At 48.1% G+C, this 22,378-nt stretch overlaps 1 protein-coding gene across 1 annotated transcript in view; it reads right to left on the reverse strand.

Moving 5' to 3' along the window:
- Positions 1 to 11,639, reverse strand: part of pcdh12 (protocadherin 12) — a 32,822-nt gene extending 21,183 nt beyond the window's left edge. Inside the window, exons 1-2 of the mRNA XM_078231789.1 lie at positions 11,369 to 11,639; positions 2,930 to 4,473 (exon numbers count right to left, since the gene is read on the reverse strand). Of these exons, the coding sequence (XP_078087915.1) occupies positions 2,930 to 4,473; positions 11,369 to 11,621 (1,797 nt within the window). The 5' untranslated portion in view covers positions 11,622 to 11,639. The remainder of the gene's footprint in view (positions 1 to 2,929; positions 4,474 to 11,368) is intronic.
- Between the last annotated feature and the right edge of the window lie 10,739 nt (positions 11,640 to 22,378).

Consider the following 22,378-nt stretch of genomic DNA (forward strand, 5'->3'; position numbering starts at 1 on the left):
TTAGCACTGCTGCTTCACAGCTCCAGGGACGTGGGTTCAATTCCCGGCTTGGGTCAATGTCTGTGTGGAGTTTGCACATTCTCCTCGTGTCTGTGTGGGTTTCCTCCGGGTGCCCCGGTTTCCTCCCACAGTCCAAAGATGTGCAGGTTAGGTTGATTGGCCATGCTAAAATTGCCCCTTTGTGTCCTGAGATGCGTAGGTTAGAGGGATTCGTGGGTAAATATGTAGGGATGTGGGGGTAGGGCCTGGGTGGGATTGTGATCGTGCAGGCTCGATGGGCCGAATGGCCTCTTTCTGTACTGCAGGGTTTCTATGATTACTATGAGAGGCTGTGCCCACGGATCCTAGTCGCTCGGACTAATGGAAACATCTTCCCCACGTCCACGCTATCCAGGCATTTCAGTATTCTGCAAGTCTTCCCCCATCCCCCCAACCTCCCCTCCTAATCCTTTCTGCACTCCAAGGTTAGTATAGCTTCCTGAGGTGTGATACACAGAAATGCATGAAGGATTCCATATTTTTAGCGTCGTGCCAAGGCTCTCTACACGTGAAGCATCATTTCCTTCCTCTTTGTATTCCATTCTGTATCGGTGCGTCAGCTTCTGGTAAAACAGGGAAATGCTGGAATATGATGAGCCCAGCATCTGTGGAGCTAGAAATGCTCTCCCCTTGATATTCAATGGCATTCCCATCGCTGAATCCCCAACTATCAACATCACTGACCGGAAACTGAACTAGACCAGCCATATAAATACTGTGGCTAGAAAAGCAGTCGAAGGCTAGGAATCCCAGAGTGAGTAACTCACCTCCTGACTCCTCAAAGCCTGTCCACCATCTACAAGGCACCAGCTCTTTCCTGGATGAATGCGGCTCCGGCAACGCTCAAGAAGCTCGGCACCATCTAGGACAAAGCCGTCTGTTTGATCAGCACCCTACCCACCACCTTCAATGCTCACTCCCTCCACCACCGACGCACAGTGGCAGTCGTGTGTACCATCTACAAGATGCACTGCAGGAACTCCCCAAGGCTCCTTTGACAACTCCTTCCAAACCCGTGGCCGCTGTCATCCAGAAGGACAAAGGCAGCAAACACACGGCAACACCATCACCTAGAAGTTCCCCTCCAAACCACTCGGCATCCTGACTTACAAATATATAACACCATTCATTCACTGGGTCAAAATCCTGGAATTCCCTCTCTACTAGCACTGTGGGTATACCGACACCACATGGACTGCAGCGGTTCTAGAAAATAGTTCACCACCACTTAGATAAGGTGAGCAGTTGGAAGCTTTTTCCAAGGGCAGAAATAACAATTACAAGGGGGCACAAGTTCAAGGTAAGGGGGGAAAAGGTTCAGTGGAGATGTGCGGGGGAAGTTTCTTTTTACAGAGGGTGGTGGGGGTCTGGAATGCACTGCCAAGTGAGGGGGTTGAGGCAGATACGTTAGTGACATTTAAGACTTACCTGGTTAGACACATGAACAGGCAGAGTATAGAGGGATACAGGAGGTTGGTCGAGATAGAACAATGCGATTGGGACAGGCTTGGTGGGCCAAAGGGCCTGTTCCTGTGCTGTAATGTTCTTTGTTCACCTTCAAGGGCAATAAATGTTGGCCTCGCCAGCCCACATCCCATGAAAGAATAATAAGTTAACATTTTTGGTCAATTACCATTCATTAGAACAGCCAATTTGAAAAGTTAACTCTTTCTCTCTCTCTACAGATACTGCCAGACCTGCTGAATATTTTCACCATTTTCTGTTTCATTTCAGATTTCCTGCACCCAGGGTGATTTGCTTTGGACCTAGTTTAAGACAAGCGGTCTACACGGATCTGCAAATTCCTTTGCTCCTCCACAATCCCAGGATGCCCACTGTTTACGAAGGAACTGAAAACATACAACTCGCTGGCAATAATGGCAGCCAGAGACACTACAACACAGAGACCATGCAATCTCATCATTCCAGAAGGTTAGATCTGGTTGACTCGTTCGTTTTTTCTTTATTCTTGCGTATGTGTGTTGCTGGCAAGACCAGCATTTGTTGCGCAAACCTAATTGCCCCTTAAATAGTGTCTTGTTTTAAGAGTCAACCATATTGCTGTGGCTCTGGAGTCACATGTAGGCCAGACCAGGTAAAGATGTCAGATTCCATTCCCTAAAAAGGACATTAGTGAGCCAGATGGGTTTTTCCGACGATCGACGATGGTTTCGTGATCAGCAGACTTTTAATTTGAGATTTTTATTGAATTCAAATTCAAAAGTGGTGGGATTCAAATTCAAAGTGGCGGTCCTTGGAACATTACCCTGGGTCTCGAGGTTACTAGTCCAGTGACAATGCCACTACACCACCATAACAACAGAGTAGTAAACAGCATCAATACCTTGGTGAAACCTGCAATGCGCCCAGCCAGAAAGAGAGGCATTGTTCTCAAATTTCAAAACCTGTTGCCATGGTGAGAAGCACAGTATCAGGAGTACAGATTCATTAGTTGCACAAATGCTGAAAAAACATTTTCTTTATTCTTTCATGAGATGTGGGTGTCAGTGGCAAGGCCAGCTTTTGTTACCCTTCGCTATCTAATTCCCCTGAATTCAGTGAATCGCTGGGCCATTTCAGAGGGCAGTTAAGTGAACCACATTGCTGTGGATCTGGAGTCACATGTGGGCCAGACCAGGTAAGGATGGCAGAATTCCTTCCCTAAAGGACATTAGTGAACCAGATGGGTTTTTACAACAATTGATGAGGATTGTTATGGTCACCATTAGGGACTAGCGTCATAGGCCAGATTGTACCACCAGGATTTGAACCCATGTCCCCAGAGCATTAGCCTGGACCTCTGGATTACTAGTCAATGTTTCTCCAGAGATCTGCAGGTCCCACACAGCCAGCAGCTTCCCCCGCTTGGTTTGGGAGGAGCCCCTCTTACCTGGACATGTGGTGAGACGGATGTCAGCTCCAGGGTGCAGTCTGAGAAGCCAGCCATGGACAACCTAACCAGCTCCCTCAGCAACTGGTGGTGTTGGGAGTCTCGGTCCCTTCGAAGAGTGGGATAGGGTTTCCCCACTTCCGCGCACTCCTCCTGAATATGCTGGGGTCCCTCAGGAGTGGCAGGGTGGAGCGGAGGGATGGAGGACTCTCCGGCCTTTGGCCCTTGCCTACTGCGGCCCCCCGGGTGGAGCAGGGTGATGTCGGTTTTCTGGATCTGCTTCAGGGGCCTTTTTGGGTGCAGCTGGTAGGTGGTCTCCGCTTGGCGGCAGTTGTACGCGTGGGCATCCCGCTTCTCGGCTTTGCATCGGAGCCGGAGTACAATCAGGATGGGCAGCAGGGCGAGGAATAGCGCTCCCAAAGAGATCACCGTGACAACCGAGGCACTCAGCCTCTCACTTGCGTGAGTGGGCACTGAGACAGAGGGGAAGGTCAGCGTGAAGTTGGCAATGGAGGAGAGGGGTGGGTTCCCGCGGTCCCTCACACGCACCGAGATGGTCCAGTCTTTCGCCAACAGCTCACTGAGGTTGCAAACCGTGGCCTGGATCTCCCCGGTGCTGCCGTTGATGTCGAAGAGCCCCCATTGGCTACTGCCCACGAGCTCGTAGAGGAGCTCACCATTTGCGCCGGTATCAGCGTCCTCCGCTTTCACCGTGGTCACCGCGTAGATCCGTTGACGTTGATGTGATGGAGACACACTAGGCACAAGTAAACCAGTCTTCCCGGGCGCACATTCCCCAGCAGCAACTGCCAACTCTGTGCCAAGGGACACAATGATTCTTGGTGATGCCGGGGACACGAAGGCAGGGCGATTATCATTCATGTCTCGAATATCCAGCCTCACGGGCACCGTGGTCCTGGTTGAAGGATGGCCACCATCTCTGGCCTCAACCACAACGTCCACAGTTCTCAGTCGCTCATAATCAAACGATACCAGGGTGTAAATAATACCCAAGTTGGGATGGATGCCAAGTAACGACGATACAGGGGTCCCCGCCACTGGGATGTCCAGAATAGAGTAGGTGACGTGGCCATTGGCACCAAGATCACTATCGGAGGCTGTCACCGTCAGGAGTGTGGTGTTCGGAGGATCGTTCTCCGCTATGGACACCCGGTAGGCACTTTTACCGAAGACTGGGGCGTTATCATTTATATCGGTGATCTTTACCACGAATTGGACATTCCCCTTAAAGACTGGAGTCCCTTTGACCAAGGTTACCAGCGTTAGACTGTACTCCGCCCTCTTCTCCCGATCAAGGCTGGCATTGGTCACAATTAAGTAACTTCTCTGGTAGATTCTTCGAAGCTGAAAGTGCCCCTCGCCCTCAAGCTTGCACTCAAACCGGATTCCAGCCTCTGGGTCAGAATTAGGCACCTCAACTAGAGCAATGGTAGCATTCGCCGCAACCCCCTCAGGTACCAAGACAACATCGGAACCAGCGGCAACCAACGGTGTGACGTCATCACCCACAACATAATCTGGAACTGGAAGATTAAACAAAGTGTGATTCGAGTTAACAAAAATGACACCGAGCCTTAAAGAGGCGAGGGTGAGTCAAGGTTGTAGGTTTTAAGGAGCGTCTTAGAGGAGGGGAGAGATGGAGAGGAATTCCAGAACTTCAGGACCAGGCAGCTGGATGCAACCAATGGTGAAGCAATGGAACAATCATGAAGTTAGAACTGGAGGCACAGAGAGATCTGACAGACTGGAGGATATTAACTGTAGAGGGTGAAGGACATGGAAGGATTTGGAGGCAAGGAAGGGACGCAATTCTCTTCCAGGTTTACACTGGCTTCATATAAACAATATTATTTAATACAACAGGTTAACAGGTGTTATTTAATATAACAGGTATTAATTCTCATCAAGAACAGCAGTGGGTGTGCACCTTTTCCTCACATTATGGGTCTGTCACTGTATAACACTGGGGTACAGTACTGGTGGGGACGGGTCTGTCACTGTATAACACTGGGGTACAGTACTGGTGGGGTTGGGTTTGTCACTGTATAACACTGGGGTACAGTACTGGTGGGGACGGGTCTGTCAGTGTATAACACTGGGGTACAGTACTGGTGGGGTTGGGTTTGTCACTGTATAACACTGGGGTACAGTACTGGTGGGGACGGGTCTGTCACTGTATAACACTGGGGTACAGTACTGGTGGGGTTGGGTTTGTCACTGTATAACACTGGGGTACAGTACTGGTGGGGTTGGGTTTGTCACTGTATAACACTGGGGTACAGTACTGGTGGGGTTGGGTTTGTCACTGTATAACACTGGGGTACAGTACTGGTGGGGACGGGACTGTCACTGTATAACACTGGGGTACAGTACTGGTGGGGTTGGGTTTGTCACTGTATAACACTGGGGTACAGTACTGGGTCCAAATGCTCCTGATCCTGCCCTTTCTAATACCTCCTATTTTAGTTCAACTCCCATCATGCTCTGTACCTCATAGGTACAGGAGGGTGACATTCAGTCCATCATTAGACAATTATTGCCACACCCCCCCGCTCCCTCCCATTGTCCTGCTAATTTCTCCCTAGTCCTGATCCAATTTCCTTTTGAAAGTCATTATGGAATCACCCTTGCACCACCCTTCCAGCCGCTGTATTCCACATTGTTACAACTCACTGAAATAAAACATTTCCTCATAATCCCACCCATCTTTTTTCTGCCAATTCCCTTAACCGTGTCCTCTGGTTACCAACCTGTCTATGACTAGAGATAGTTTACCCCTTAATTAATCCAGTAAGACAGTTTGAGATTTCAAACCCCCCGTGCAAATCTCCCCTTAACCGTCTGAGGAGAACCTTTTATTTTATCCTTTCGGGGGATGTGGATGTCGCTGGCAAGGTCAGCATTTTATGCCCATCCCTAATTTCCCTTGAACTGAGTGGTTTATTGAGCCATTTCAGAGGATAGTTAAGAGTCAACCACATTGCTGTGGCTCTGGAGTCACATGTAGGCCAGACCAGGTAAGGATGGTAGATTTCCTTCCCTAAAAGGACATTAGTGACCCAGATGGGTTTTTACAACAAATCGACAATGGTTTCACAGTCTAGCTTTCAAGTCCAGATTTACTGAGTTTAAATTCAACCAGTTTGCCATGTTGGGATTTCAAGGAGCATTAGCCTGTGCCTCTGGATTGCTAGCTCAGTGACATTATCACCACGTCACCACCTCCCCAAGATTTTTATCAAATCATAGAATCCCTACGGAGCAGAAGGAGGCCATTCTGCCCATCGAGTCTGCACTGACGACAATCCCACCCAGGCCCTATCCCCATAACCCTATGCATTTACCCTAGCTAGTCCGCCTGACAAGGGGCAATTTAGCACGGCCAATTCACCTAACTCGCACATCTTTGGACTGTGGGAGGAAACCCACACAGATTGGGGGGAGTGGGGAGGGGCAAACTCCACGCAGATAGTGACCCGATCCTGGAACTCCCTCCCTAACAGCACGGTGGATGTACCTACACCACAGCAACTGCAGCGGTCCTGGTGGCAGCAAAGGCGATTATTTTATTTATATGAAAAGTAAATTTCTAGAACATCTTACACGCACCTCCTCAGAATGTTCCCAAGTTCCTTACAACCAACAAAGTATCTTATGAAGAGAAATCACTTGTATGAAATGGGGCAACCAGTTTTCACACAGCAAGACCCCAAAGAGGAGGAGAGTCTGAAACTTAGACTAGCGACACCGACCAGATAATCCATTTTTTGCATTGCTCTCTGAGGGATAAATACTGTAAGAGTTTTAACAACACCAGGTTAAAGTCCAACAGGTTTATTTGGTAGCAAATGCCATTAGCTTTCGGAGCGCTGCTCCTTCGTCAGATGGAGTGGAAATCTGCTCTCAAACAGGGCAGATTTTCACTTCTCCAAGGTGGCCTTCACGACACACGACAGCGCAGAGTCACTGAGCAGAAACTGATAGCCAAGTTCCGCACACATGAGGACGGCCTAAACTGGGATGTTGGGTTTATGTCACACTATCAGTAACCCCCACAGCTCGCCTCCTGGACTTGCAGAATCTCACTGGCTGTCCTGTCTGGAGACAATACGCATCTCTTTAACCTGTGCTTAATGCTCCCTCCACTCACATTGTCTGTATCTTTAAGACCTGGTTGGCTGTAGAGATTTGCATTCTAATCAGTATTCTGTAACTTGATTTTGTGTCTCTGTGCCCAGTTTGAGAGCAGATTTCCACTTCATCTGACGAAGGAGCAGCGCTCCGAAAGCTAATGGCATTTGCTACCAAATAAACCTGTTGGACTTTAACCTGGTGTTGTTAAAACTCTTACTTTCTTTACCCCAGTCCAACGCTGGCATCTCCACATCATGGATAAATATTGGCCAGACACGAGAAAGAACTCCACTGGGATAGGGTAATTCTGTTTCCAAAACACCCAAGCACACGATAAAGGGCCAATCATTTAGGACTGAGATGATAAGAAATGTTCTATGTTTCTATAGGCATAGATCGGGTGGACTCTCAGAGGCTTTTTCCCAGGGTGGAGATGGCTGCTACGAGAGGACACAGGTTTAAGGTGCTGGGGGGTAGGTACAGGGGAGATGTCAGGAGTAAGTTTTTCACAGAGGGTGGTGGGCGAGTGGAATCGGCTGCCGTCAGTGGTGGTGGAGGCGAACTCAATCGGGTCTTTTAAGAGACTCCTGGATGAGTACATGGAGCTTAATAGGATGGAGGGTTATAGGTAGGTCTAGAAGGTAGGGATGTGTTCGGCACAACTTGTGGGCCAAAGGCCTGTTTGTGCTGTAGTTTTTCTATGTTTCTTCTATGTTCTAAATTAGTTCATTTGAAAAGTTTTGAACCTTCGGAATTCTCTACCCCCGAGAGTTATGGAATCTTCATTTTAGACTGGGATAGGCAAATTTTTGGTCTTTCAGGGAATCAATGGATATGGGTAGCGGGCGGGAAAGTGGAGTTTAAGCCCAAGATCAGCCATGATCACGTTGATTGGCGGAGCAGGCTCGATAGGCCTTGTGGTCTACTCCCACCCTGTTTCTTGGGTAATAACGCCAACTGCAAAGTTCCTCTCCAAGGCACAGACTGTTCTGCCTTGGAAACGTATCACTGTTCCTTCACTGTGGCTGGGTCAAAATCATGGAACTCCCTCCCTAATAGCATGGTGGGTGCACCAACACCATAGCGACTGTTGCGGTACAAGTGGTAGCAGCACACCACCACCTTCTCAGAGGTGATTAGCGACTGCCACACCCACCAAAACACACAAGGAGATAATGAAGCATCGTGAAGGAGCGGGAGAAAACAATAAGGTGGTGAGGTTTACGAAGGGAATTCCAGAGTTAAGTCCAAGGCAACTGAAGGCAAGTCTGCCAATGGTGGATTGGTTTTTTTACAAAAGATCAGTGCATCCAAGAGGCCAGAAAGTTGACAACATTTTTCTTGGCATTTGCAGCCTGCAAAAAAAAAAGCAGGAAATCCTCAAGTACGTCAGCATCAGAAACGTCACTTACCTTCAGGATAAGGAGTTAAGGATCTAAATATAGAACCAAATGACATTTCTGAACCTTCACATTTAGATTCCAAATCTACATAGATTAAATCTTTCTAGTGGAATATTCCTACCTGGTGTGGATCAGGAATCATACAGAACAGGAGGAGGCCATTCTGCCCATCACGTCTGTTCCAGTTCTCTTTTAAAGAGTTATCTAACTAGCCCCACTCCCACACTTGGAACAGATCCCAGCAAATCTTTCCCCTTCAAGTATTTATCCAGTTTTCCTTCTGAAAGTCTCTGTTGAATCATCTTCCACCATCTTTTCAGGTGAGTATTCCAAACACAACAACTCACTGGATAGAAAAATGTTTCTTTTATGCTGCCTATGATTATTTTGTCTAAATCTGTCCCCTCTGAGCTACCGATCCTCCTGTCACGGGAAACAGTTTATCCTTATTTATCCTATCAAAACCCTGCCTGATTTTGAATGCCACTATTAAGCCTTCCCTTCTTCATCCCCACTCCAAGAAAATGCAGCCTCAGCTTCTCCAGTATCTCCGAGTAATTTAAGTTCCACATTCCTGGCAAATCTCCCCTGCACCCTTCTCTGAAACCTTGGACGAGCACAGGTTTGTGGTAGACGATCAGATTTCTTACTCTGCAAGGCAAAGGCACAGACACAAACTGGATTTGTGCTGAACTAGTGCCAGACACGGGAGCTCCTTTCCTCACACAATCATTTTAAAATAGCTTCCAGATGTTCTAGCTTGTTAAACTCAATTAGCTGTGAGAAAGCAAGTTCCGCACAGGAGCAAATCTTAATGTTTCTGTTTATTCTTGAGCCAAAGTCGCTTCCCTTAATTCCAATCATGGAACCCCTACAGTGCAGGAGGAGACCATTCGGCCCATCGAGTCTACACCGACAACAATCCCACCCAGGCCCTTTCCCCGTAACCCCACATATTTACCCCACTAATCTCTCTAACCTACGCATCCCAGGACACTAAGGGGCAATTGAGCATGGCCAATGCACCTAAGCCACACATCTTTGGACTGTGGGAGGAAACCCACGCAGACACAGGGAGGACATGCAGACTCTGCACAGACAGAGACCCAATCCGGGAATCAAACTCGGGTCCCTGGCGCTGTGAAGGAGCAGTGCTAACCACTGTGCCATGGCAGAAACATGCACTGACATATCAGCTGGAAGTAACTAGAAGTTAGTGTTTGGTGCATTTGACAATGCAGCTTATAATTTGGCTGCTGGAAATAACCTTAGGCCATACACCGTCAGATATGGAGTCTGCCGCATACTTCCAGTACAATTTAGTAAAATATGTTTCATAAAATCAATTAGTAGGAATCTCTCCATGTCCCTCCTTCAAAAATACCAACAGTAAGGTTACTGATCATGCACATAGAGTCTTGATGTACACTATATTTCTGCTGGATATTCCTGCCTCAACAGTAACTGCATTTACTCTCATATACAAAATAACTCACACAAAGAGCCAGTACAGGCATGATGGGCCAAATGGTCTCCTTCTGTGCTGCATGATTCAGTGAAGTCCGACATCCCAGTGAAAGCATAATGAACGAAAGCTGGGCAGGGGGCTCACATAATGGACAGGACATGTATCTCTCCAGCCAGCACGGAAATTCATCCATCTGAGATCACGAGTTGCCTCAGATGTACCAAGTAGGTTAGATGATGCCCCTTATGTGCAAAGCCACTAGACCCAACTGCTGTAAATACGCACATGTTGAGGCCAACATGGGGGCATTTCCTGTTATGGAGGCCCGGGGGGGGGGGGGGGGGGGTGTCACCGTGAAACCACCAGGAGGAAACACCGGACTCTCTTCATGCACAATGCACCAGGGGCGTGTAACCCACAATTGTGAACCATTTACACACCTAGCTTGGCATTACTCTGCCAATTCTACCATCCCAATTTTGTTCAAAAATGTATTCATGGCAATGCAGGCTTCACTAGTTGGGTCAACATTTATTGCCCATCCCGGAGGGCAATTAAGAGTCAACCTGTCACGAGAGCCAGACCAGGGAAGGATGGCAGATTCCCTTCCCCGAAAAGGATATTGAGTGAACCAGATAGATTTTATTTTACAACAAGTGACAATGTTCCTCATTTAATTCCAGATTTTAATTGAATTCACATTCCACCATCTGCCCTGCTGGGATTCAAACCCTGGTGCCAGCATTAAGCTGGGTCTCTGGATTAAGAGAGAGGGTGATGAGAATGAGGGGGGTAGGTAGGTGGGTGGGTGGGGGGGGGGGGGGGGTGAGGGAGATAGGTAGGTGGGTGGGGGGGGTGAGGGAGATAGGTAGGTGGGTGGGGGGGGTGAGGGGGATAGGTAGGTGGGTGGGGGGGGCGAGGGGGATAGGTAGATGGGTGGGGGGGGCGAGGGGGATAGGTAGGTGGGTGGGGGGGGGCGAGGGGGGATGGGTGGGTGGGGGGGGCGAGGGGGGATGGGTGGGTGGGGGGGGCGAGGGGGGATGGGTGGGTGGGTGGGGGGGGCGAGGGGGATAGGTGGGTGGGGGGGGCGAGGGGGGATGGGTGGGTGGGGGGGGCGAGGGGGGATGGGTGGGTGGGGGGGGGGGCGAGGGGGATAGGTAGGTGGGTGGGGGGGGCGAGGGGGGATGGGTGGGTGGGGTGAGGGGGATAGGTGGGTGGGTTAGGATGTGAGGGAATAAGGGAGGATAGAGGGATTAAGTGGGATGGGATGGGGAGGTTGATCGTTATGAACGTTCCTCGATGTTAAAGGGATTTTTATTCCTCAATTGAATCCAGAATGAATGCAGCCCCTTCCGGACCCCCTCCCCGCCTCCCCGCCCCCTCTGTTGGCCTCAGGACCGCCCGGTCCGTTACCTGTGTGCCGGAGGCGGCAACGAGCGGGACCGCCGTCCCCCCAAAGCTCCCTGACTCCGGGCTCCTGCTCTCGGCGTCTCCTCCCCGCGGGCTCCCGGGCTCCGGCCGGGGGTGGGGGTTCCTGGGCCAGTGGCCGGAGCCCGTCCCCCTCCTTCTCCTGCTGCTGCCGCCGGTAACCGAGCCCCGGGGCCGGCACATCCTGAGGACAAGCGGCGGTGAGGAGGCAGCAGAGCAGCAGCAGCGCCTGTCCCATGGCGGAGGTCCCGGGCTCGGACTGGGACAGGAGGCGCTGAGCCAGCGGAGGAGGGAGCCGGTGTCCCGGTCTCCGCCCCCGGGCAGCTCCCGGTCCCAAACTTCCCTCCAAACTCTCCCTGTGCCCAGCGCCCTGACCAATCAGCGGCTCCGCAGCCACACCATAGAAACTTTTACCCAATCACAGAGCAGCTGGCTGGCAGGGGCGGGGTTTCCAGCCGGGCGGGGCTTACATGCCGGGGCGGAGCTTACGTGCCGGGGCGGAGCTTACGTGCAGGGGTGGGGCTGTATTGAGCTGAGGTTTCCTCCAATGAACATTGGGGGGATCTGAAATGAACAGAATTGAGATGGCGGCATTGGGGATTAAAGTGAATTGGGGTTATTTATTAGTCACAAGTAGGCTTACATTAACACTGCAGTGAAGTTACTGTGAAATTCCCCTAGTTGCCACACTCCGGCACCCTGTTTGGGTGCACTCAGGGAGAATTTAGCACGGCCAATGCACCTAACCAGCACGTCTTTCAAACTGTGGGAGGAAACTGGAGCACCCGGAGGAAACCCATGCAGACACGGGGAGAACGTGCAGACTCCACAGACTGTGATCCAATTGAGTCTCTGGTGCTGTGAGGCAGCAGTGCTAACCACTGTGCCCGGTGAACTGAGGATTTGAGTGAACTGGGGATTCGAGTGAATTGGGGTTGGGGTGAATTGGGGTTGGGGTGAATTGGGGTGATGGTGAATTGGGGTGAGGGTGAATTGGGGTGAGGGTGAATTGGGGTGAGGGTGAATTGGGGTGAGGGTGAATTGGGGTTAGGGTGAATTGGGGTGAGGGTGAATTGGGGTGAGGGTGAATTGGGGTTAGGGTGAATTGGGGTGAGGGTGAGTTGGGATGAGGGTGAATTGGAGGTTGGGGTGAGGGTGAATTGGGGTGAGGGTGAATTGGGGTTAGGGTGAATTGGGGTTAGGGTGAATTGGGGTGAGGGTGAATTGGGGTTAGGGTGAATTGGGGTGAGGGTGAGTTGGGATGAGGGTGAATTGGAGGTTGGGGTGAGGGTGAATTGGGGCTAGGGTGAATTGGGCATTAGAGTGAATGGGGGCTTGGTGTGAATTGGGAAGGCTATAGGTTAATAGGACCCTGGCTCAGAGGGAGCCCATATTGAATGCGATGGAGGATCTCTCCAGTGAGATTGTGCCTCCTAACGTTCTTTTGGAGGGTTTGGAAGCACATTTTGGAGGTCTTGTGGTTCAGTGGCTAACGCCCCTGTCTCTGAGTCCCAAACCTTGATGGCCAATGATGGTTCATGATGTGGCCAAACAGGGTTGATTGTCAATCTCCTTCCAACAATGGATAAAACAGATTTATGTGGGACGTTTCAGGAAAAAAAGAGAAAAAGAAAATAGGTGGGTGATGTGAATATTGAAGGGAATTGTTGGCAGATGAAAAACAGGATTGAGAGATGTCGGCTGGAATGTTTCGCCCCATCACCGCTGCATGCAAGGACGGAGAATTTGGCGCTCAGCCAAATCACCATTCACTGCGGCGGGACCAGAGAATCCCACCGGCATGAACAGCTGGAAAATTCCAGCCTTGGACTACTGTGTGCCAAGGATCTGTCTTAAGGCAGAGCAGGTGTGATGATGATCGTAAAAGCACATTTAGACCCTTGAGGGCGCTCCCTGAATCCTTCACTTGTCTTCCCCGCTACCTATACAGCATCTCTATCACACCCTGCTGTTCAGTTCTGACTGTGAGATTCATGACATGTCTAAGGTGTCTGGCCTGATATTTATTCTTCACTTCACACCTAAAAACCAATTATCTGCTCATTTGTGGGATCTTGCTGTGCACAATTTACCTGTCAGACGTTTCTGACATTACAAGCAGTGAACACACTTCGAAGATGCCTCATTGACTTGTGAACATTGATTCAATCCTTCTCCCTGGCAACCTTGCTGTAATATTTAACCCGAAGATGATTTTGACTATGTTAAAATTGCTATTTAAATGCAGTGGCTCTGAACCCTTCTGAGGACTTGAAAGGCACTACGTAAATGCAAGGCTTTCTTGAAATGACAAACATCTTTTTCTAATTTTACAAAGAATCTTGCTTTGAAATCTACTAATAGTTGCAGTTCCCCTTTTGGTGATAATACATTGTAATCTAATCCCCCTAATTGCAGAATCAATGATCAGTTTATTTCTAACTCTGACAGATTATTTGTTTTAAGAGCTGGAAGCTATTTGGGATACACAATGTGTTGGATTGTTATATTTCCTCCAGAACTAATAGAATGAGTTAATGACTCAAAGTCACAGACATAACAAGGCTTCTTAGTCAGATTTTCTATGCTGGCACCTTGCCAATTAAGTGGTTTTGAGGGACCAAGTGTGGACTGTGAAACTTTCCCGGTGTGAAGCAGTGTGTGCCTGAATGGAACTATTGTAGAAAGGCTGAATCCTCAGTGAATCATTACTTGTAATGACACTGACCAGTCGTCAGTCTTGGCAAAGCTGGCACAACTCTTGTCTCAATGTCAACAAAACGAAGGAGATTGTCATCGACTTCAGGAAGCGTAGCGGAGAACATGCCCCTGTCTTACATCAACGGAGACAAAGTAGAAATGGTCAAAAGCTTCAAGCTTTTAGGTGTCTAGATCACCAACAATCTGTCTGGTCCCCCCATGCCGACACTATAGATAAGAAAGCCCACCAACTTTCTCAGAAGACTAAGGAAATTTGGCATGTCAGCTCCGACTCTCACCACCTTTTGCAGATGCACCATAGAAAACATTTTTTGGGGTTGTATCACAGTTTGGTATGGCTCCTGTTCTGCCCACGACCAAAAGGAACTACAAAAGGTCATGAATGTAGCCCAATCCATCACGCAAACCAGCCTCCCATCCATTGACTCTGTCTACACTTACCGCTGCCTCAACAAAGCAGCCAGCATAATTAAGGACCCCACCCTCCCCGGAGATACCTCTTCCACCTTCTTCTGTTGGGAAAAAGATACAAAAGTCTGAGGACACATACGAACCGACTCAAGAGCAGCTTCTTCCCTGCTGCCATCAGACTTTTGAATGGACTTACCTTGCATTAAGTTGATCTTTCTCTACATCCTAGCTATGACTGTAACACTGGTTAGGTGCATTGACCTGAACAGGCGTTGGACTGTGGCGACTAGGGGAATTCCACAGTAACTTCATTGCAGTGTTAATGTAAGCCTTACTTGTGACTAATAAATAAACTTAATCTAACTTAACTTAACTACATTCTGCACTCCAGTTTCCTTCTCTATGAACAGTATGCTTTGTATAGCATGCAAGAAATAATACTTTTCACTGTATACTAATAGATGTGACAATAATAAATCAAATTAAATCTAAAAGCAGAATGTGATGAACAAAGCATCGTAGCTGTGAGGGACAGCTCGGTGGATAGGATATTGGTATGTAGATAGGCTGGAAAATTGGGCGGGGATCCTTGATTCAGGATTCAATCCTGGACCGGGGAGCGGCGCGGGCTTGGAGGGCCGAAGGGCCTGTTCCTGTGCTGTATTGTTCTGTGTTGTTCTTTATTGCAGAGGCTAGAGATCTGAAATAAAAACAGAATATTCTGGAAAACCTCAGCAGCTCTGGAAGTTCCGAAAGCGAGTATTATTGGACTCAAAACATTTTTAACGCTGTTTCTCTCTCCACAGATGCTGCCAGACCTGCTGGGTTTTTCCAGCACTTCTTGTTTTTAGTTCAGATTGATTACAGTTCAGTTGTTTCTCTTGTAAAATAAAATGCTCAGCCCCAGTGGCAGTGACCAGAGTTAATTCAGGACTGATCAGTGGAGAGCTTTGAGCATTTGGCAGGACTGGGTTTCCAGCAGGTACAGACTGGTCTCACTCTGCTAATGAGTCTAAGCAAAATAAAAGCAAAATACTGCAGATGTTGGAATCTGAAACAAAAACAGAACATGCTGGAAGGTCTCAGCAGGTCTGACAGCATCTGTGCGGAGAGAGAATAGAGCCAACGTTTCAAGTCTGGATGAGCCTTCGTCATGGATCATGACGCAAACTATGAAGATCCTTGCATTGAGGGGAACTGTTAGTGTTGGGCTATGACCACAATGTGCTGTATAGTAAAGATAAAGTTTATTTATTAGTCACAAGTAGGCTTACGTTCACACTGTAATGAAGCTACTGTGAAAATCCCCTAGTCGCCACACTCCGGTGCCTACTCGGGTATACTGAGGGAGAATTTAGCCAGCCAATGCACCTAACCAGTACATCTTTGGATTATGGGAGGAAACCGGAGCACCCAGAGGAAACCCACGCAGACACGGGGAGAATGTGCAAACTCCACACAGTCACCCAAGCCAGGAATTGAACCTGGCACTGCGAGGCAGCAATGCTAACCACTGTACCACCGTGCCACCCCTCTCTATAGGTATACCGTATCGGTATCAGCTGTGGCTCAGTGAATAATCCTTTACTTCTAAGTCAGAAGGTCGGGTGTCCAAGTCCTGCACTTGTGATTGGAGCACATAACATATCACTGAGGGAGTGCTCCACTGTTAGAGTGCAGTTGTTTGGATGAAATGTTACATCAAAGTCTCATTTGTCTCTTGGGTGGTCCTTGAAAGTCATATTTCTTTCGTCATATTCCATGAAAGTCATACTGTTATGCCCAAGACTGCAAGGAACTACAAAAGGTCATGAATGTAGCCCAATCCATCGCACAAACCAGCTTCCCATCCATTCACTCTGTCTACACTTTTCACTGCCTCGGCAAAGCAGCCAGCATAATTAAGGACCCCACGAACCCCGGACATTCTCTCTTCCACCTTCTTCCATCGGGAAAAAGATACAAAAGCCTGACATCTTGTACCAACCAACTCAAGAACAGCTTCTTCCCTGCTGCTGTCAGACTTCTGAATGGACTTATCTTGCATTAAGTTGATCTTTCTCTACACCCTAGCTATGACTGTAACCCTACATTCTGCACTCTCTTGTTTCCTTCTCTATGAATGGTATGCTTTGTCTGCATAGCACGCAAGAAACAATATTTTTCACTGTATGTTAATACATGTGACAATAATAAATCAAATCAAATCAAATCTTATTTTGTTTCTAAGAATATCACATTGCTTGATTTTCCTCTGAAGCCCTGCTAATATATGAGGGTTTACATTTAATGTCTTCCGAACACAGTGCTGAGTAGGGAGTCAAGGAATGGTACCAGTCAGCAACTGGTTAAATCCGAGAGAAACTTGCCCACTGGAGTCAGTTCAGCACCAACTGAGCAACAAAGCTCAGGCCCATTTCCTGAGCTGGAGTTGGAAAGGGAAAGGCTTAATAGAAAATGCATTCAGAGCCAGGAACAGCTGGTGTGTACAGACTAACACCACACCCTTCCCACACCCTGTACAGGGTCAGCAATATGATTGTGCCAGAGGCTCACGAAGGTGGGGTGGTAATGCTCACTCTCCGTGTTTCCAGTTCCAAATCCTTTTTGATTGCCTCTGCGTCACCCGGCACTGTAAAGACATGTTCCCAAGGAGGGAGCACTGGCTGATAGGATTGCCAGCCCTTATGGATTATCCCAGACTCTCCTGAAATTACAAATTCATGCCCTATGAGCAATCCAGGAGAAGAGTCACAGGGGTGTTTCCTTCCTGCGTTTCACCATCACCAGGCTGTGATTTGCAACAAGGGACACAGTCCCTACATGTGTCGATAGAGCAGTTTCTGGAGCACAGGGCATTGTGGGTATTGTACCCACCATTACTGTCTATTAACAGGGGAGTTGGAGCTGGGGCTGGGTTGGCACAGGGCAGGAGGTCATGTGATGAAACCTCGCGGAATTACAGCCCAACTCACAAGCAACCTCTATCACCTGGAAGTACAAGGGCAGAAGAACTTAAGAACATAAGAAATGAAAAAGAGTTGACCATTCAGTCCTTCAGCCCCACTCAGCCATTTAGTACAATCATGGCTGATCTTCTTAATTCAACTCCGCTTTTTCACCCACTCCCCATATCCCTTGACTTCCTGAAAGAACAAAAATCTTTCAATCTCAGCCTGGAATATAGCCCTCTGGGGTAGGCAATTTCAAAGATTCACAGCCCTCTGAGTGATTAAAAATTCTACCCATCTCAATCCTAAATGATCAACTCTTTAACTTGAGGCTGTGTCCCCATTTTGTACATTCCACAGCCAGCTGAGTCAACCTCTTAGTATTTACATTGTTAAACCCATCTCAGACTCTTATGTTTTTCAAAGAGATCATCAGGATTATCGTTTCCCTCCAAGTTTCCCTCCAAGATACACACCGTCCTGACATGGAAATATATCATTGTTCCTTCACTGGCAAAGGATGAGCAGGTTAGGTGGATTGGCCATGCTAAATTGCCCCTTAGTGTCCCAAGATGTGGAGGTTAAGGGGATTAGCAGAGTAAATGCTTGGGGTCAGGGGGGGTGGAGGTAGGGAACACGGTCCTGAATGTTGGTTGGATGGTCGGTGCATACTTGCTGGGCCAAATGGCTGCCTTCCGCACTGTCGGGATTCTATGATTCTATGACTGTTGCTGGGTCAAAATCTGGAACTCCCCTAACTGCACTGCGGGTGTGCCTACACCACATGACCTGATGCAGGACCACCATCTTCTCAAGAGCAATTAGAGATGAGCAATAAATGCCAAGCTTGCCAGTGAGGCCCACATCTCAAGAATTAACTTTTAACAAGGCATTGCTTTTGGTTTTTCAGACAAGAGGAAGTTTCTGTTGTTTGAGTTTCTCCCAGTCAGCAGAGAAACCAAGGCAGCTTTCAATCTGTCACTGGCTGATTGTGTAAGAAGCAACACCCATATCCCAGGAATGGATAAATAAAAACAATGTACAGCCATTTGATTCGTTTGTCATGCGTCCTTTAAAAGCTTAGAATCTTGGATGGCACCGTGTTGTACAAGAGGCAAATGATGTTCCAGCTGCTCTTCTCAAAAGGGAGTATTCACAAAATGGCCGAAGCCGGGGTCCTGAGGAAGTACTTTTGTGCCCTCAAGCTGCCCACTTTGAACCCGAGTCATTTTGACAACTTTGGTTGCCACCTCATATTGGGTGGCACGGCGGCACAGTGGTTAGCCCTGCTGCCTTGCAGCATCAGGGACCCAGGTTCAATTCCCGGCTTGGGTCACTGTCTGTGCGGAGTCTGCATGTTCTCCCCATGTCTGCGTGGGTTTCCTCCAGGTGCTCCGGTTCCCTCCCACAGTCTGAAAGACGGGATGGTTAGGTGCATTGGCCATGCTAATTTCTCCCTCACTGTACCCGAACAGGTGATGGATTTTCACAATAACTTCATTACAGTGTTAATGTAACCCCACTTGTGACTAATAAATAAACCTTACCGAGAATTCTCAGCATTACTAACACACTAACACTCTAGTCTCTCTCAAGATGGCGCTGGAGCAAGGCGACTTCTTGCAAGCTGTGCCCAGCATACCTTCTAATTCTATCTTTTACTCTCGTTCTATGTTTCCAAAACTTCATTCTAACTCTTTTAAACTCTCTAACAATGCTCTACACCCTAGCTATGACTGTAACATTTTGCACTCTCTCCTTTCCTTCTCTATAAACGGTATGCTTTGTCTGTATAGCGCACAAGAAACAATCCTTTTCACTGTATATTAATACATGTGTAATGACTTTAATCAAGCAATTGAGGTAGAATATGAACTCCCTGATTAAGGGCCAAATTGATGGACCAATCAGGGAGCCATTTGCTTTGTATTTAACCAGGCGTGTCAGTTCCTCTGGGACTCCTAGTGTAGACTGCTAACTGAAATCACTCTGTATGCTGTTGTCAGACTTGTAAACAAAGGGATTTTGGTGAAGGGACTTCTGCCTCCGAGGACTTATTACAACATGTGACAATAATAAATCAAATCAAACCAAACAGGGTTTTACCAGAAAACAAAAGGAAAATCCTTCAAAACATATTCACCAAGTTCTTTTATTCTTTCATGGGATTTGGGTACCTTTGGCCACACCAGCATTTGTTCCCCGTACCTAAATGCCCTTGAACTGTATGGCTACTAGGCTATTTCAGAGGGCAATAAAGAGTCAACTGCATTGAAGCAGATCTGGAGTCACATGTAGGCCAGACCGGGTAAGGATGGCAGATTTCAGGGCATTAATAAACCAGATGGATTTTAAACAGCAATCAGTGATAGTTGCCATAGCCACCTTGACTGAGATTAGTTTTATATATTTGTTTGGGAACCTGTCTCGGGGGCAGGGAATTCATATGGTGTTCGTGGAAGTGGAAATGACTAGGGTTGGGAAGCATTTTCCGATCAGGGCCATTGTGATCTCCTGGACTCGTTTCGATCGCCTCAGGGGGTCGGAGAGGAATTTCCCAGATTTTTTTCCCCATATTGGCCCTGGGGTTTTCACTCTGGGTTTTCGCCTCTCCCTGGAGATCACATGGTCTGGAATGGGGGGGGTGGGGGTGAGTTAATAGGTTGTGATGAACAAAGCATCGTAGCTGTGAGGGACAGCTCGGTGGATAGGATATTGGTATGTAGATAGGCTGGAAAATTGGGCGGGGATCCTGGATTCAGGATTCAATCCTGGACCGGGGAGCGGCGCGGGCTTGGAGGGCCGAAGGGCCGAAGGGCCTGTTCCTGTGCTGTATTGTTCTTTGTTCTTTGTTCTTTGTATACCAAATTTATGAATTTAATTTAAATTCCACCAGCTGCTATGATGGGATTTGAGAAGGTCCCTCGGGTATTGGCCTGGGACCCTGGATTTTGAGTTTAGTAATATTACCAATACTCCATTGTCGCTCATGCTCAGGATGAAGGCATCACTGGCAAGGCTAGTGTTAATTTCCTCTCCCTTTTCTTCTTCTAAATGAGTGGCTTACTCAGCCATTTCAGAAGGCAGTAAAGGGTTAATCACCTGGGTGGGACTGGAGTTACTTATAGGTCCAGACTGGGTAAGGACACCAGGTTTCCTCCCCTAATGGAGCATCATTGAACCAAATGGGTTTTTGCAACAGTCTAATAGACGTGCTGGGGAGCTGAGCTGGGGGACATGAGGGCAAAGTGATTCGAGAGGTTGAAGGATATCGCTACAAGTTGGTATTGAGGGATATGGGTGGATAGTTGAGGTTAGGGAGTAAACTCAGGGACTGAGGGATATGGAGGGAAGATGGGCAGGCGGATGGATGGGATTGAGGGATGTGAGGAGAAGGTGGATAGGTGGGATTGAGGGATATGGGGAGAAGGTGAATAGGTGGGATTGAGGGATATGGAGAGCAGCTGGGTAGATGAGGGATATAGTGGGGTAGTAGGTGAGTTGGAAATATGGTGGTTGTGTGACTAGATAAGTTTAAAGGATGTGGACTTTGAGGTCTATTGAAAAGGGATGGGTTTGCATTTCTAGTGTACTAACAATGTCAAAACTAACAGCAGCATCTGTCTGTTATAGGAGGAAGAGAAATTGCTTAAAGAGTTAATGGTCTTTAGTTGACATTGCGTTAAAAAAGCAGGATTGAGCCAACATCCTGGTTTTGTTGCCATGTTGCAGAATCCCCGGTTACAGTATCCTAGTTATTGTAAACTCAGCAACAATCGCACAGCTGGAGTGCAGAGTGGGCCGTAATGCATGTTGTCAACACTTGGGATTCACTTAACTCAAAACATCAACGGCTGCTCAGCACTTGTGAAGGCAAAGGCTCAGCGAGTAATGCTTCTTGTCTCTGAATCAGGGGGCGGGGGTTCAAGTCCCACTCCAGGGATCTGAGCAAAAAGTGTAAAGTTTATTTATTTTAAAGTTTATTTATTAGTGTCACAAGTAGGTTTACATTAACACTGCAATGAAGTTACTGTGAAAATCCCCTAGTCGCCACACTCCAGCGCGCCTGGTCAGGTACACAGCGGGAGAATTTAGCATGGCCAATGCCCCCTAACCAGCACGCCTTTCGGACTGTGGGAGGAAACCGGAGCACCCGGAGAATGTAGGCTGACACTCCTGCACTGTACTGAGGGAGTGCTGCACAGTCAGAAGCGCTGTCTTTCAAATGAGGCATTAAATTGAAGCCTACCTTCCCCCCGCCCCCATTAGGTTGATGTTACCTGCCGCCACATCCAAAGATCAGGAGAGTTCTCCTCAGTGTACTGAGGCCAAAATTTAACCCTCAACCGACATCAGTTAAAAACCAGGTGATCGAGACATCACACTGTTGTTTGTGGGAGTTAGATGCCGGCTTTTCTACTTCAAAACACCGACTGCACTTCAAACATACGTAACTTGCTGTAAAGCGCTTTGGGACATCCTGAGGTTCTACTAGTCTTTCTTTTTTCGATTAGGTGAGAGTTCAGTATGGTCGATTGAGGGTCTTGTGTGTGTGTGTCGGTGTGTGTGTCGGTGTGTCGGTGTGTGTGTGTGTCGGTGTGTCGGTGTGTGTGTGTGTGTGTGTGTGTGTCGGTGTGTGTGTCGGTGTGTGTGTGTGTCGGTGTGTGTGTGTGTGTTGGTGTGTGTGTGTGTGTGTGTGTCGGTGTCGGTGTGTCGGTGTGTGTGTGTGTCGGTGTGTGTGTGTGTGCGTACGGTGGAGGCATTGCTCTCCACTCCAGCTGCATTATTGTTCATGAGTTTACAATAACCAGGATACTCTAACTGGGACCGGGGATTCTGCAACACAGTAACAAAACCAGGATGTTGGCTCAATTCTCATTTTCTAGCTGAAGAAAATTAACCCCTTAAGGAA

The sequence above is a fragment of the Mustelus asterias genome, chromosome 16, assembly GCF_964213995.1.
Source record: "Mustelus asterias chromosome 16, sMusAst1.hap1.1, whole genome shotgun sequence".
NCBI classification, from domain to species: domain Eukaryota; kingdom Metazoa; phylum Chordata; class Chondrichthyes; order Carcharhiniformes; family Triakidae; genus Mustelus; species Mustelus asterias.